General features: G+C 39.3%; 1 protein-coding gene and 1 non-coding gene across 3 annotated transcripts in view; both read left to right on the top strand.

The window, feature by feature from the left end:
* il6st (interleukin 6 cytokine family signal transduce) overlaps positions 1-17,596 on the top strand; it is an 82,146-nt gene that overhangs the window by 35,855 nt on the left and 28,695 nt on the right. For both annotated transcript variants that reach the window (XM_080186120.1, XM_080186110.1), the window contains exons 2-5: positions 6,301-6,387; positions 8,933-9,241; positions 12,177-12,294; positions 12,876-13,048. In XM_080186120.1, the coding sequence (XP_080042246.1) occupies positions 6,315-6,387; positions 8,933-9,241; positions 12,177-12,294; positions 12,876-13,048 (673 nt within the window). In that variant the 5' untranslated portion in view covers positions 6,301-6,314. The remainder of the gene's footprint in view (positions 1-6,300; positions 6,388-8,932; positions 9,242-12,176; positions 12,295-12,875; positions 13,049-17,596) is intronic.
* On the top strand, positions 12,617-12,774 carry LOC145351143 (U1 spliceosomal RNA). The gene has a single exon (XR_013888331.1). It is a non-coding gene; the product is annotated as a U1 spliceosomal RNA (small nuclear RNA).

Genomic DNA, 17,596 nt, shown 5'->3' with positions numbered 1-17,596 from the left:
ATTGGTTAGCTAATAGTATCAGAGTAGGTATAAATGGGTGTTTTCAAGTTGGTAAGCTGTAGTATTGGGTGCCACAGAGATCAGTGCTGACTGTTTACAGTTTGCATTTGTGACCTGCATGAAGGGATTGAATGTATGGGAGCTAAATTTGTCAATTACACCAAGATAGGTAGGAAAGTAAATTGCTAAAACTACTTAGACAGTCAAATATAGGTCAGCTGAGTGGGAGGACTAGGGGGCACAGCCTCAAGATAAAGGGGGGGGGTTTAGAATGGAGTTGAGGAGGAACTTCTTCACTCAAAGGGTGGTGAATCTCTGGAATTCTCTGCCCGTTGAAGTGGTGGAGGCTGCCTCGCTAAATATTTTTAAGACGCGGGTTGATGGGTTTTTGATAAGCGAGGGGATTAAGGGTTATGGGGAGAGGGCGGGAAAGTGGAACTGAGCCACGACAGATCAGCCATGATCTTATTGAATGGCGGGGCAGGCTCGAAGGGCTAGATGGCCTACTCCTGCTCCTATTTCTTATGTTCTTATGAAATTAAGCAGATAGAATACAATGCTGGAAAATATGAGCTTCTCCAAGTTGGTAGGAAGAATGAAAAAGGCAATGTTGAAAAGAGACGTGAGGATACAGAAGATTCTGAATGTCATGCTATGAGTCACAAAACATCATGCAAATACAGCATATGATGCATTTTTATTTATAGTAAGGGGATGGAATATAAAAGTAGACAAATTTTACTGCAGCTGTACAAGGCCTTGGTGAGACCACATCTGGAGTACAGTGTGCAGTTTTGGCCTCCTTATTTAAAAAAGGATACAATTGCATTAGAAGCAATTCAGAGAAGTTGCATTTGACTCATTCCTGGTTTTAGAGGCCTATTGTATGAAGAAAGGTTGAACAAATTGGGCCAATACTTGGAGTGTGGAAGAATGAGAGATGATCTTGTTGAAATATGAGGAGGAAAGATTCTAAGAGTGATAAACCAACCATGGTTAACCAAAGAAATTGAGAATATGAAGTTGAAAGAAAAAGCATATAAGGGGGCAAAAGTCAGCGATAGCCCTGAAGGCTGGAATAAATTCTGAATCCAGCAAAGGAGGGCTAAAAAGATAATGACTGAGAAAATAAACTGCAAACTAGTGAGGAATATAAAAAATGACAGTTTTTTAAAATACATAAAAAGATAGAGAGCATAGGCCGTTTAGAAAATGAATCTGGGAAATAGTTATGAGGACCAAGGAAATGGCTGAGGAGTTGAACAGAAGTTTTGTATCGGCCATTACAGCGAAAAATATTTCCGACATCCATTAATTTTAAAGAATACAAGAAGAAATTAAGTACCGTTGCCATCACAGGAGAATTGGTATGAGACAAATTAACGGAGTTAAAAGGCACATAAGTCACGTGTGAATTCTCTTGCCCAGAAAGCAGTGAAGCTTGGGTTATTTGAAGTTTTTCAAGGCTGAGTTAAAAAGATTTTTGGGCAAAGGAGTCGAGGGTTATAGAAGGGCAGACAGAAAAATATTGAGACCACAACCAGTTAGGCTACGATCTTTAAAAGACAAGATTGAGTTTGAAGGGCTGAATGACTATTCCTGGTCTTTTAAAAATCTAATTGCTTAAAGCTAATCTATAAAACAAGATTAGATAAAAATGCAGTGCATGAGGTGTGCCATTTGGACAGCGTATGTGGGTGTTTGTGGCAACCAACTTTGCAGTAAGAATTTGCAACCCAAGGATCTTGACTCTGCTGTTGAACTGGGGTCTGACATTGTGATGTGTCAGAAAAGGGGAGAATTACCTGGATACTTTTATTCTAGAAGCCAATCACATCCTTGGATTAGGTATTTTAGTTTCAGTTTGTGATAAGGGACAGGACTGACTGTAACTGACACAGATAAAGGGTCTGCTGATGCAATAGGAACTACAGAGACAATGAGCAAATTTACCAAGGCACCTACCGCCATGCAGGAGGCTATTGAACGGGAGTTGGTGGAATGAAACATGACGGTACACAGTCAATCATGGTAGGGAATCTTTATAGCTGGTGAGAATGGATGCTGTTATCCACTGTTTTGACTAGTAGCCTTGAGGCTGTATTGCCTGCCTGATAGTTGAACTAAGGATATCTCTTTGCTGTCGGAGAACAATTTGGACTGGGTGGGGAAGATCCAGTTGGTATGTCATGTGTAGAAACTGAAGACCTTGGTCAATTCAGACTGAAGTTCAGCTTTGAGAAGATGGAATACAAATTCTCAAAGGTAATCATCTTGAATTGTGACTTGAGCCAAATACTAATGGGTTTAGGATTAGGGGTTGAAATGCATAATGTCTGAAAATGGTGTTAGGGAAGATATTTCAATGCACAGGACTTGAGCACCAATGCTAGGTGAACTGGGAACTGTCCTTTTAGGAAGGGTGGACTACAATCAATGTCCTGACAACTCAAATACTCAAGGAAGTAGGTAGACCTTTAAACTAATGAAGGGGCTGGGGAAGTAAGGGTAAATTTATGAGCCTTGAAGAGAAAAGGGAAAGGCTGTACCAAGGTGGATAAAATGAAGCAGATTCTTGTAGGTTGTGACAAAGAACATTAGCAGCTTAGGCTACATGGTGGCACAAGGGTTAGCACTGCTGCCTCAGGACGCCAGGAACCGGGGTTCAATTCCCAACCTGGGTCACTGCCTATGTAGAGTCTGCGCATTCTTGCCATTTCTGCATGGGTTTCCTCTGGGTGCTCCAGTTTCCTCCCATAGTGATTTAATAGCTTTGCTAAGATGTGGTTGCAGTCCAAGTTGGGAACTCAGTTCGTGGGCAATTGATTTTTAGAAAATGACTGACAGCAAATTAGAAAAGGATGTGGGGTTGCCCTGATTATGGATTAGATAAAGGCTGAAGGAAAAAAAGGATCTTAACCCAGAAAATCACAATGATTGGAGCTAAGAAATAACAAGGGTGAGTGTAATTATATTATTGGACAGTGTATAAATCAGAAAATCATGTGGTGAACAATATAATCATTGTAGTCGACTTCAACCTCATAGATTGGACGGACAAAACAGTTGAAAGTAATTTGGAGGGTGAGTTCATGCATTCAATAAGTTTTTTTCAGAACAGTATGTCAAGGAACCAATGCAGGAATAGTCTATTTTAGGTCTAGTGTTACTGTACACTGCACAGTTATAATTTGTAACCTTGTAGCAAAAGGTCCACTAGGTAGAATGAACATTATATGATAGAATTACATATTAAATTTGAGCGTGATAGACTTAGGCTTGCAACTAAAATATTAAATGTAACAGACAAATGCTTAATTTTGAGGAGCAAGTTGGCAGACATGGATTGAGAAATTAGATTACAAGGCTCTTAGGGAATAAAGGTAGTTTTAAGGGATTTATATTGATAAATATTAGAAATAAAGTATAGTTTAAGTCGATTTTAATTTAATGTTTCAGTGCCTGAAAAGGTAAAATCCTGTAGCTAGATTCATGCTGTACAAAGGTGTTTGTATGTGTGGAAGTTGGTTAAGTTCCAACTAGAATTCTGTTATGTTTAGAGCGTGCTACGGCATGAAGAAGAAACAAGCATAAAGAAGGATATAGTTGTGAAGCAACGGAAGGGATTTTCTTTGTTATTAGTTTTAACTGGAAGCCAAAGCAGTTGGAAATATGGAGAGAGCAAGAAGGCAGCTCTCCTAGAAGCAATTAGTTTCAGAAGGCTAAAGAGGAACATCTCTCTTCATATATTCAATATGGTGTGGGAGCATGATTTCTTGCAAGCTATGTCCAGCATACACTCTAATTCTATCTCTCACTCTTGTTCTATGCTTTTAACACCCTAGATATGTCTGTAACACTTCATTCTGTACCCTCCCTTTTACTTCTCTATGTACGGTATGCTTCACACAAGAAACAATACTCTTCACATAATAATACATGTAACAATAATAAATCAAAACCTTTTTAGAAGAAAACTATTATTCTATAGTAAGACTTATCTAAAGTCCAGCACTGGGAAGAAGAAACTGGGAACAAGAACTGATTACCGTTCAGTAAAGTCAGAGTTGAAAAAGCATTGGATCCTTGAGAGACCAGAAAGATATCTGCAATAGTTCTAAGATTTGTGAGAAATTATTACAGTTTGAAAATTATTTGAAATAATCAAGTAAGTCAATGGCTGGATTTCAGAATTTGTGTACAGGAGCCTTTAAGGCAAAGAAATCCTGAAGGGGTTGGTGTGAAATCCTGGAATGGATTCACTTTTAAAAGTGGAGTGGAAGCTCTGTTCAAAAGAATCATCTGGAAAACATGGACTGGATTCCTGAATGCAAACCATTAATATAAAGCATCATTTTGAACCAATATTTTAAAGTCTATTTTTGGTTGTGGAGTTTGTCACATGCATGTTTCTAATCACCTGGGTTGAATTCTAAGGAGACATCCACAGGCATACACTCGGGATTCAGAGAGTGTTTTTGACCATCGTCATCTTATTTGCTTATATAGAACTCTGAGTATTAACGAGACCATTGTACTTTAAGATGTACTGTATAATCCATGTTAATCCTCAAATCTGTGTATATGTTGAGCCATAGTAAGGGAGTATTGTATAATAATCCAACTTTTCATGTTTAATGATTTTTCTTTCTTGTTTAAAATTAATTAGTGGTTCTTTGAAGTTGCAGCCTTTTGAGCCAGTATTCCAGTCTCGGATCTTCCCATCGAGTTATAACATCAACTGGGATTGTAACAAATTACAGTGGTAGAACTAATGGAATATATTTTAAGAATTCAAAGTTCATAATGAATATACATTATCTTGTGAATCTCCACTAGAAAAGTGTGGCCATTGATATCAAAATCGAATTGAGGATAATATTAGATTAAAAGAAGAGGTTTATGTGGTTGCCAAAACGAATAGTAAGCCTGATGACAAGATTTTGAAAATTGGCAAAGGATGACCAAGAAATTGACAAAGGAAAAGTTAGGGTATGAAATTAAATGAGAAAAAAAAATAGGGACAAATTATAACATAGAAGACATTAATAACCTAATGGGAACCAAGGACCTACTGAGAATGAAGAGTTTAGTGTAATTAATCTCAACAAAGAAAAAGTACTGAGGAAGCTAACAACACTGGTGGCTACATTAGACTTAATTTGAGAATTCCTGTTAATCTGGAATGGTCCCAGTGATTTGAAAGGTAGCCATTCAATAAAAGAGGGTGAGAAATTCAGAACTATAGGCCTGACATAGGGAAAATGTTAGAATATTACTATAGACATGCTAGCAGGGCACTTGGAAAATCACATTATGATTAGGCAGAGTCACGTAGCTTTATGAAAGTGCAGGTATGTTTGACAAATTTATTAGATCCGTTTGACAATGCAATTAGTGTGGTTGATTGGGAATGGGGAGGTTAATGTATTAAGATTTTCAGAAGGCATCCAGTAAAGTGCTGGAAGATTGCATGACGGACAGAAAATCAAGAATACAAATAAGTTATCATTGAGATGACAAGATATAACAAGTGCTGTGCCATAAGGATTAGTGCTTCAGTCTCATCTGTTTACTGAAATCTATCAATGGCTTAGATAAGGGGACCAAGTATAACTTATCTACGTTTGATGACAGTACAAAGCTAGGTGGGGAAGTAAGTTTTGAGGAAGATGCTAAGATTCTGCAAAAGATTATAGACTGGTAAAGTGGTTGGGCAAGATGGTGACAGTATTATGAGAGAAGCTGTGAAATTATTTCCTTTTCTTTGGATTTAATACATTACATTTCTTAGGTATTGTCTGCAGTTAGTTATTTTAAAGTTTTCCTATTTGTCATCCAGTAGTCTTAACTGGGTTAATGCTCTTTTATTATTTACTAAATAGCTCCAAATGCAGTTAGACTGATTTTGCCCAGATTAATAAAAGAAATTTCTCCTTCTTGGTATCATGTGATTTTCCAGCAAAGGGCATGGATAAAATGCTCAAGTTTTTGAAGCTGCCTGGAGCAAGTCAATAGTAATAACATTTATGTTGATATTGGTACAAAAACAGCGGACATATAGTACAGGAACAAGGTAAACTAAGGAAAGCCAAGTTAACGTTTCAAGTCTTTTAGCTCTTCATCATACAGTGTTGGTTGGCAGGGAATTGAAATGATGGGCAGCATGTTGGAACGTGACCTAGTGCAATTCCTTACTGCTATTAATCTTTGGTCTAGCTAAATTTTAGACAAGATCAAAACTTGATGTTGTGGTAACTTGGTTAATTTCAAAATTGACAATCTTTTTATATTTTTCAGTACCTGCCAGAATCATGTTTCTGGAGTGGGGCTGGTTAACGTTGATAATACACCTATACATACAAATCTGTGTATGTTTAAGGACAGGTAAGAAGAACGTGTGCTACATCCCTTGGCTTATCTTCATTTTTGATATTTACTTGAGGCAATAAATTGTCATGATTTGTTTGCACTAAGCTAAGGGAAATCTAAAATTTTCACAAACCCTGATGTTGAATCATTTTTAATGTGTATTTGTTATTGTGTGTGTAATAGTCCAGAATGCTAACTTACTAAACTGGCTTTATGTCATAGATATTGCAGGGATTGAAGTGCATAGAATTCCTGGAGTTGTAAATGTTACAAAAAAAGTTTGTTGCAAGCAGTGATAAACCAAGTGTTCAAATAATATCTTTTCTAATTCCTGATTTTTCTAGCATTTTTGTTTTGGTATTTTTCACATTGGATTTAAATGCACACATTAATTCAAATTAAATCAAATTGGCACTCATTGACAGTGGTGGAAATGGAAGCCCATGCATCAGAATGGGAGATAGAAATATAGAATGGAGGCCCCAATTTTTCTTGGTGTTCTGCTCCAGTTCAGTTGTGTCATGATCATAGAATCACAAGTATTTGAAGTAATATGACCACAAGCCAAATGTGGACTTGTCAAGCTCCAAGCATGGCCTGAACAGGCCTAAACTTCCTCGGGAGTGGCAATCAGTGTCAGATTGCTACTCTGCTCCTAGTTTCTTATCCAAGGTCTTGCCTCACCTGACCTTCCAACTGAAGCCAAGTGCTTTACTGTTGAACAATGCAATCTGAGCCAGTGGATCCATTTCTGGAGCTATCGGCAACATGTTAGAGTTAGCCTGATGAGTGCACAGCCAGATAGTGCTGCTTTAGCAAAACTGACAAGTAGGGAAAGTCTTGTTCATTGAAATTAGAGCTGCACCATGACTAGGTTATTTTCCTTCTCCAAGTGTGTTTTCAGTGTTTAACAGCCAACGTCTTTGAAGTCACTTTGTCTGCCTCATCTTCAGATGCACTAGCCTGCATCTAGCCTTCACCACGGCACAGAAGCAGCTTAAAACCACCAATGGTAGTAGCACCGTCTGCATCATGATTTTTCTGTCAGTTTGAATTCAGAACTTCACATACCTTAATTCCACCAAGATATAGAACGTAGAACATTACAGCGCCGTACAGGCCCTTCGGACCCCAATGTTGCACCGACCTGTGAAAACCAATCTGAAGCCCAGCTAACCTACACTGTTCCAATATCATCCATATGTTTGTCCAATGACCATTTAAGTACCCTTAATGTTGGCGAATCCATGCCCTTACTACTCTGAGTAAAGAACCTACCTCTGACATCTGTCCTATATCTATCACCCCTCAATTTAGAGCTATGTCCCCTCATGCTAGCCATCAGCATCCGCGGAAAAAGGCTCTCACTGTCCACCCTATCTAATCCTCTGAGCATCTTATATGCGTCTATTAAATCACCTCTTAACCTTCTGTCTAACAAAAACAGCCTCAAGTCCCTCAGACTTTCCTCATAAGACCTTCCCACCATATCAGGCAACATGTTGGTAAATCTCCTCTGCACCCTTTCCAATGCTTCCATATCCTTCCTATAATGCGGCGACCAGAACTGTACACAATACTCCAAGTGTGGCCACACCAGCGTTTTGTACAGCTGCAACATGACCTCATGGCTCCAAAATCTGTCTACCAATAAAAGCTAACACACCATATCCCTTAACAACCCTATCAACCTGGGTGCCAACTTTCAGGGATCTATGACATGGACATGGAGATCTCTCTGCTCATCCACACTACCAAGTATCTTACTATTAGCCCAGTACTCTGTATTCCTGTTATTCCTTCCAAAGTGAATCAATGTATACTTTTCCGCATTAAACTCCATTTGCCACCTCTCAGCCCAGCTCTGCAGCTTTATCTATGTCCCTCTGTAACCTGCAACATCCTTCCGCATTTTCCACAACTCCACCGACTTTAGTGTCATTCGCAAATTTACTAACCCATCCTTCTACGCCCTCATCCAGGTTATTTATAAAAATGACAAACAGCAATGGCCCCAAAACGGTACACCACTAGTAACTGAACTCCAGGATGAATTTTTCCCATCAACGACCACCCTCTGTCTTCTTGCAGCTAGCCAATGTCCGATCCAAACCGCTAAATATCTTGCCCAAAACATTTAATGAAGTAGATGTTAAAGAGAATTATTGAATACAACAACTTCCATTTTTTCTGACCAGACTTTGAGCTTGAGAATGATACTAAATTGAAACCAAATTGGAAATTATTGATTTAGATGTTTGATTTCCCACAGTAAGCAGCAAGATGTGTTGACTCTGTCTTCTGTGCTGCATTTACCTTCTTCCTGAGGTGCAATGAAGTCAGATATGAAAAATATTGTTTAATAGATTGAAAATCTGTGAATAGATCTTGTTCCGGTGGCCTCACCTTTCAAATTATGCCCCCTTTCCTATGCAGTTTTATTTCTGTCCTAATAGAAAATCAGCTTGGGTGAATCTACTTTGTGTATAAATACTGTTGAGAGATTTACTTTGTGACATGCAGATGTAATTGCTAAAATAGTTTCATTTCTTTCCTCTAGTACATAGTTCACTTCCGAGGCATGGCTACATCATACCGGAGTCACCAGTAATAGCGCTTGGCTCACAATTAGAAGCATCCTGCATCCTTAATGATTCCTTTGTAAAAGAAAGTAAAGTAGATGCAAATCAGATATTCTGGAAATTAAAGGGCAAGACAATATCAAAAGACTTCTACCACACTGTCAATAGTACAGTGTCAAATATAACACTGAACATTTCCAGTGTTGAGAGTTCACTTCTGACCTGCAGCGTACAACGCAATGAGGATCAAGCAACAACTGTCTTTGGAATACAAATTACAGCAGGATGTAAGTTTTTTTGTGGACAAGGAGGATAAAAAGAAAATTTAACTATCTATCTCATTTTTATATACAAAAGAAGTAAAATTCTAGAATCCAGAGTTAAGCTGACCAAGATTAAAAAGATTGTGAGGATGGAGGCAGGATCAAAGAACAATACAGCACAGGAGCAGGCCCTTCGGCTCACCAAGCCTGCACCAACGCATGACAGCTTTCAAAAGAAAGACCTTTTGCCTTTCGTAGAATCCTACAGTGCAGAAGGAGGCCATTCAGCCCATCGAGTTTGCACCAACCACAATCTCACCCAGGCTCTTTCCTTAGCCCCATGCATTTACCCTAGCTAGGCCCCTTATCACTAAGGGGCATTTAGCATGGCTAGTTCACCTAACTGCACATCTTTGGATTGTGGGAGGAAACCGGAACACCCAGAGGAAACCCATACAGACACGGGGAAGATGTGCAAACTCTACACTGACAGTAACCCTAGCCGGGAATCGAACCCGGGTCGCTGGCACTGAGGCAGCAGTGCTAACCACTGTGCCACCATGCCATCCTTGGATATACTTTGTGAAAACGCAAAGTGGGGAAGAGAGAAAACGCAGTCTGTATCCCTCTATTGCCTGCCTATTCATGTGTCTGTCAAAATGCTTTTTAAACATTGCTTTTGTATCTGCTTCTACCACCTCCTCTGGCAGCACATTCCAGACTTACCACCCTCTGTAAACAAAACAAAATTCCCCTCAAATCTCCTTTTAAATTTTCCCCCTTTTACCTTTAAAACCTATGCCCCGTAGCAATTGAGATTTCTACCCTGGGAAAAAGGCTCTGACTATCCATTCTATCCATGCCTCTCAAATATTTGTAAACTTCTATGAGGTCACCCCTCGGCCTCCGACATTCAAATGAAAATGAACCAAGTTTGTCCGATGTCTCCTCATAGCTAATACTTTCCAAATCAGGCAACATCCTGATGAATCTTTTCTGTACCCCCTCCAAAGTCTCCACACCCGTCTGATGGTGTGGCGACCAGAACTGTATGCAATATTCCAAATGTGGACATAACTAAAGTTCAATGTCAAAATCTTGTATATATAATAAAGTTTAGTTATTATAGTTTTGTTATACAACTTAAACATTCAGTGCTTGTCCAGGTACCATAAGAAGGGTTTAGCTTACAGCCCAGTTTTTGCTCAAGTTTGAATGCTTTCCCACACTGCTCAATCATTTTTGGTGGCTGAGGTCTGTGACTTTTGTTTTTACTCTTCCGCACTTCGTGCTTTTCAAAGCATATCCAAGGATTTCAAACACAAAGCCGTAATTGTACACAAGAAGATCACCCCAATTATTTCCAAATGATGCCAAAGAGTCACAGCATTTGCCAACCAAACAAGCCAAAATGTGACAAACTATTTCCAGTGTTTAAAGTTGAAATGCTAACAGTTTAGGGAAGTTCAGTGAATGGATGACTAAGAACCTTACATTTAAGAAGTAGGTTGGCCTACACCATTACATGAAATTGAAGGGATTTTGAGTTTCTTCCTGTTCCCAGTGATGTAAAATTGCACAGATTTTGGTGCACCTGGAATTGGCAAATTTCTTAAAAGGGTAAATTCAGTGACTGTGCTTCATATTATCAAGTGTTGTCAGATGATTCGTAGAAATTGCTGAGTTTTTGTCATTTAAGGGAAATAGTTCATTTTTCCTTAATGTTCACAAAACACCATCCATCTCTGTTCCAACAGCTTTTGATAAATCTGTTCCAATGCAAGTCACAGTCCAGTAGGCTATTTCAAAAATAAATATTAGTTCTCTCCTGAATAAACATATACCAGTAAAAATTGACTAACCATTTGCTAGCTCTTAATTTGACTGAGTGCTCTGTTTTCCTAACATGACTCGGGGTGGAGTTTCATCTGAAAGTCAATGCTGAGAATAAAATCTTTCTTTCTTGGTCTTGCTAAATCTCTTCATAGATGAGGCTGGTGTTTATCTTTTAAGGTTTAAGTAAAGAGAAGCTAATAAAAATGACTATGAAATTGTTTAGCACAGTTTTCTAAATTTAAAAACTATTTTTGATTTAACTATTTCACAATAAAGTGAGCAGACATCTTCAAACTACAGGCCATGATCTGTATTCAACCTCTCAAGCCCTGACAGTTCAACCTATCCAATTGTTACATTTGGGATTTTATTTTCTGCTTATTGATTCTTTTCTTGCTTGAATTTTATGCGGCTAGAGATTTAGAAAGAGAAAAGGGACTTGTTGATCCTTTATAACATCGATGCAGACTCGATGGGCCAAATGCTGGCCTCCTGCACTGTAGGATTCTATGACTCTATTAAATTGCTATAGTTATGTCGGAAAATACGATGGTCATTTTGATACCCCCAAGACAGTTCTGATATTAATCTCAACTGACAAATCAGAACATGCAAATTTAGTTGCAAAGGCAATTTGAAATCTAAGCATTATATACAGAGCAGCACAGTGGTTAGCAATGCTGCCTCACTGCCCCAGAAACCTGGGTTTGATTCCGGCTCAAGTCACTGTCTGTGCGGAGCCTGCACCACCTTCCTGTGTCTGCGTGAGTTTCCTCCAGGTGCTCCAGTTGCCTCCCACAGTGCAAAAGATGTGCTGGTTAGGTGCATTGGTCATGCTAAATTCTCCTCTGTACCCAAACAGATGCCACATTGTGGCGATTAGGGGCTTTTCACAGTAACTTCATGTAAGCCTATTTGTAACACTAATAAATAAACTTTAAATAAATAATAATTAAACTTTAAATGTTCCCCTGGAGTCTCTCAATACTCTGAACTATTTATGCATATTCTAAAAGATCAAGTAGTTCCTGATATAAGATAACTGGTATTTCTTATATGGTGTTAAATTCTCTTTTGTTGTAAATTGTGATAGAATGCAACTCTTGTGGATTTTTTCCTTTAGTGCCACCAGAGAAGCCAAAAAATTTGTCATGTATTACATATCATGAAAGAAATATGACCTGTTCCTGGGATCCGGGAAAAAATACATACTTGCCAACCAGCTACCAGTTTAAATTGTCGTAAGTACATAGTTGCTTTGCCAACAAATGGTTTTGCATGTCATCCTACAGAAAGTTAATTGTTGATTTTTATTCTTTTCAGTGTTCAGTTTTTAAGCATAAAGAGAAATCACAATTAATATTTCTTTCCTATTTGTTTGAGGATTATGTCTCAATTTTTATCCTTGGACCATTTTACGGCATTAATGTTGCTATTTTACTGCAAGTTGCCCTTGTTAAAGGGAAGTATTTACAAAGTGAAATCTGAACAATATCCTTTGCTCCTCAAAAGTATCAATGCAGTCAGTGATATTCCTGAAGGAAGGTTAGAATCATGATGTTTCGGGCCACCTGGCAGGGGTGAAACCATGATCAAGCGGGTGGTTTGCTCAGGATGAGGCTAGCCCATTGCACTTCGGGTGTGCTGACGCCTGCGATGTCCCCAAATGCGGGATACTCGACTGCAGAATCTTTAGGGCCACGTTGCTCAGCAACAGCGTTGTATGACTTGAATAAATAGTAATTGCAATAGTTCTTAATGAGTTTAATATTTTAGATAAAAAATACAGTATGTCTTAAACATCCTAATTTTTGTTTTTCAGAATTGCACTTGACAAGTTGAAGTCATATCCGCTGCCAAATAAAGTGAACAATTCATTCGCAATTTTATATCCAAATATTTCTTATTTTGTTTTCAATAAAATCTGGGTAGAGGTGCATAATGACTTGGGCAGTGCAAAGTCTGACGTACTACAGTTGGATCCTCTTGATGTTAGTGAGTATGCATTAATGTATTCTTGGGGAAACCTGATGAGCAATAGAGATCAATCTATGCACATTATTTCCTGTGTTGGATCTAAAGTCACTCTTCAGTTATCATTTATCAAAAAGCATCCTAAATCAGTATTTTTTCCAAAGAGCTTTTGGGCAAGTCCCTATCCCAAGCATTAATTCACTTTTTCCCTTCTATAGATGCTTGAATGGCCTACTGAAGATGTCCAGTATTTTCTATTTACAAAGTATACATGTTTTTTTCTGCTTCTTCTTCCACACTATTATCACATCTGTTCACACTTTGATGTATAGTATTAAGTTGAAAATAGAGCTGTATAAAATGTTGTTGGAACAGATAATAATGTTTCATCCTAGATATATTTCGCATATTTTGATTTTTTTAATGCATAAACTGGCAACATCTAATATTATTAGCTCACAATTTGACCATTTTTGATTTCATTGTGGTATTTAAGTGGAACATCAACAATTATTTTTCCTAGAATTAATACAAATCCTACAGCTCCTTTTGATCATTGGCTAGTTATGCAGGCTCACATCGCTGTTTGGTTTTCCAAGATCGATCACTGTTATGATCGCAAAATCCCAGTTATTTACTAAAAGAATGAAGTCGCAACAAGAGACATCTGGATGGGTACGTGAATAGGGAGGGAATAGAGGGATACGGGCTGAGTAAGGGCAGAAGGGTTTTTTTTAATTTAGGGCATCATGATCGGCACAGCCTTGGCGGGCTGAAAGGCCTGTTCCTGTGCTGTACTGTTCTTTATTCTTTAATATTTACTATACAAGAGTTAAACAAACACCAAATACTATTTTAGTAACTTCCTTTACTCTGACACCAGAATCAACAGAATAACATAAATTCAATCATTGTAAACTATAGATTACAAGTTAAATGATAGATAAACCAAGACTAATCTTAAGAATTGGTTTAGCAGTCGACTCTGGGCATCAAACCCAATCATGTCGTAAGAACATAAGAAATAGGAGCAGGAGTAGGCCATCTAGACCTTCGAGCCTGCCCCGCCATTCAATAAGATCATGGCTGATCTGTCGTGGTTCAGTTCCACTTTCCCGCCCTCTCCCCATAACCCTTAATCCCCTCGCTTATCAAAAACCCATCAAACCGCGTCTTAAAAATATTTAGCGAGGCAGCCTCCACCACTTCAACGGGCAGAGAATTCCAGAGATTCACCACCCTTTGAGTGAAGAAGTTCCTCCTCAACTCCATTCTAAACCGCCCCCCCTTTATCTTGAGGCTGTGCCCCCTAGTCCTACTGTCCTTTCTGAGCGGGAAGAGTCTCTCCACCTCTATCTTATCCATCCCATTCATCATCTTATACATCTCAATGAGATCTCCCCTCATTCTTCTAAACTCTAACGAGTACAAGCCTAGTTTATTCAGCCTCTACTCATAGCTCAACCCCCTCAACTCCGGCATCAGCCTAGTAAACCTCCCCTGCACTCCCTCCAAGGCCAAAATATCCTTGCATAAGTGCGGCGACTGAAACTGCACACAGTACTCCAGCTGCGGCCTCACCAGTGCCCTATACAGCTGCAGCAAGACCTCCCTACTTTTATATTCAATCCCCCTCGCTATGAAGGCCAGCATCCCATTAGCCTTCCTGACCACCTGCTGCACCTGCAGGCTGGGTTTTTGCGACTCATGCACAAGGACCCCGAGGTCCCTCTGCACCGTCGCCTGCTGCAGTTTTTCGCCATGTAAGTAATAGTCCTTCCTACCAAAGTGGACCACCTCGCACTTGCCAACATTAAATTCCATTTGCCAGTTCCTGGCCCATTCGCCCTGCCTATCTAGATCCTTCTGCAGACTCTCCACACCCTCCGCACAATTTGCCGTTCCACCAATCTTGGTGTCATCAGCAAATTTTGGCACCATACACTCAGTTCCCTCCTCCAGATCATCTATATAAATGGTGTCCTTCAAAACTGTCTGTCTTACGAAGAATTTCAGCTCTTCTCCTTCCAGCAAACAGTGGCACACAATCAAAGCTCAATCGCACACTTCCACAGAACGTCCTCAACTCTACTTGAGACAATCTGGATGACATAGACCCACCAACGTTGGTTCAAGTAACAGAAACATCAAATTGTTCTCAGTTTCTGGATTTAACCGCTGTCTTCAACTTTCCTGCTACTATTCAACTTGGATGGTTCTTTGTCCCTCTATAAAACCTTAAGCAGTTTCAGTTTTGGCTCCTGACCTCAATTTTAGTTTCCTTAGAAACAGAGGTGCTTTCCCAGCTCCTTTCATGGCCTAGGTTTGTCTCAAAACAGATACAAGCTTTGAAACCGTAAATTCCATCACATTATACATATTTTATTCTTTATATTTATCATTTTTTAATATTCTTAAATTGCAGCAATGTTCTTTGTTTTTTAACAGCTTATGTTACCCCATGATACTCAACTGCTGTACTGTTTTTGTCTATGATTGGCAGTTTGTTGAGGTATCCTAACTGATGTGTGTATCATGAGCCAATAGAAAGTGGGATCAAAGGTTTATCACCATAGCAAGTGATAAAGAACTGAAGCTTTGCGTATGTGTTAGCTAGAAGAACAATGAGTATGTGAATTGCCATATGATGTACGGTGCTACTGTTATTCATTGTGCCAAAGTTGGTAATTTGCAGAACAGGTTTAACAAACTCCTAATACTAGCTTAGATCTGTCCTCTGACAGAATTTATGCTGCTCTTCCATCTCTCCATTCTATCCTCTTGCCTTCCCCAATATCCCACATTCCATGTGACTTCCCCATCAAAGACTGTACTTTCTGTGCAATATGGAACTTCTCCCTCTTGCTACATTTCTCTGTACCTTCAAAATCATCATTAAGACCTACTTTGGTACCTTTTGCTCTCTTCCATAAACTACATCCACCTCTTATTTCAGTTTGAAGTGCCATTGGGAATTTTGTATAGTGTTATTGCAAACATTCTGAGCAAACCAAATTTATTTTCATTTTTTCTTTCCAACACCTATATTACATAGGGTTTGAAAAGTTGAAAATTAGCCTGCTTACATATATGTTGGAGAACATAGAACAGTACAGCACAGTACAGGCCCTTCAGCCCTCAGTGCTATGCCGAGCTATGTCTAAACCCAAGATCAAGCTATCCCATTCCCTATCATTCTGGTGTGCTCCATGTGGCTATCCAATGACCACTTCAAAGTCCCTAAAGTGTCCAACTCCACTATCACAGCAGGCAGTGTATCCCACACCCCAACCACTCTGAGTGAAGAATCTACCTCAGATATCCCTCCTCTATCTCCCACCATGAATCTTATAGTTATGCCCCTTAGTAATAGCTACATCCACCTGAGGAAATGGTTTCTGCGCATCCACTCTATCTATCCCCCTCATCTTGTAAACCTCTATTAAGTCACCTTTCATCCTCTTCTGCTCTAAAGAGAAAAGCCCCAGCTCCCTCAATCTTTCCTCATAAGACCTAACCTCCAAACCAGGCAGCATCCTGGTAAATCTCCTCTGCACTCTCTTCAATGCTTCCACATCCTCCTTATAGTGAGGTGACCAGAACAGAACACACTTCCAAATGTGGTCTCACCAATATCCAATATGGTTGCAGCATAATCCCACGGCTCTTAAACTCAAACTCTGTTAATAAACGCTAAAAGTTGATGTTGGAATAGTGTGACAGTACTTGTTTTTTTTTACCTCTTACTTTTTTTAAGACCATAAAAAATAGAAAGGAGGTTCTTGCTATAGATGGAATGCAATTGATTCCTGGCTTGGCAGGACTGGAATGTTGGCCTTTATAGCGAGGGGGATAGAATATAAAAGTAGGGAGGTCTTGCTGCCACTGTACAGGGTACTGGTGAGGCTGCAACTGGAGTACTGTGTGCAGTTTTGGTCGCTGTATTTGCGGAAGGATATATTGGCTTTGGAGGGAGTGCAGAGAAGGTTCACTAGGCTGAAACCAGAGGGGGTTAGCCTATGAGGAGAGATTACATTGACTGGGTCTGTACTCATTGGAGTTTAGAAGGGTGAGGGGGGATAGTATAGAGACATATAAGATCATGAAGGGGAATAGATAGGGTAGAGGTAGAGACATTCTTTCTGCTTAAAAAGGATAGCAGAGCTAGAGGGCACAGCCTCAAAATAAGGGGGGGAGAGCAGTTTAGATCAGAGTTGAGGAGGAACTTCACTCAAAGGGTGGTAAATCTCTGGAATTCTCTGCCCATTGAAGTGGTGGAGGCTACCTTGCTGAATATATTTAAGTCACGGGTAGATAGGTTTCTGATAGACAAGGGAATTAAGGGTTATGGGGAGAAAGTGGAACTGATCCACTTCAGATCAGCCATGATCTTGTTGAATGGCGGGGCAGGCTCGAAGGGCTAGATGGCCTACTCCTGCTCCTATTTCTTATGTTCTTATGACTGTAACATGAGAAGAGACATAGTCGATTAGAATTATATTCATTGGAGTTTAGAAGAGAGAGGGGATCTCATAGCAACTTATAAACTTTTAACAGGATAATACAAGA

Source organism: Carcharhinus amblyrhynchos, chromosome 1, assembly GCF_965287045.1.
Source record: "Carcharhinus amblyrhynchos chromosome 1, sCarAmb.v2.hapA, whole genome shotgun sequence".
In the NCBI taxonomy this organism is placed as follows: domain Eukaryota; kingdom Metazoa; phylum Chordata; class Chondrichthyes; order Carcharhiniformes; family Carcharhinidae; genus Carcharhinus; species Carcharhinus amblyrhynchos.
This window is presented reverse-complemented; position numbering and strand designations above follow the sequence as displayed.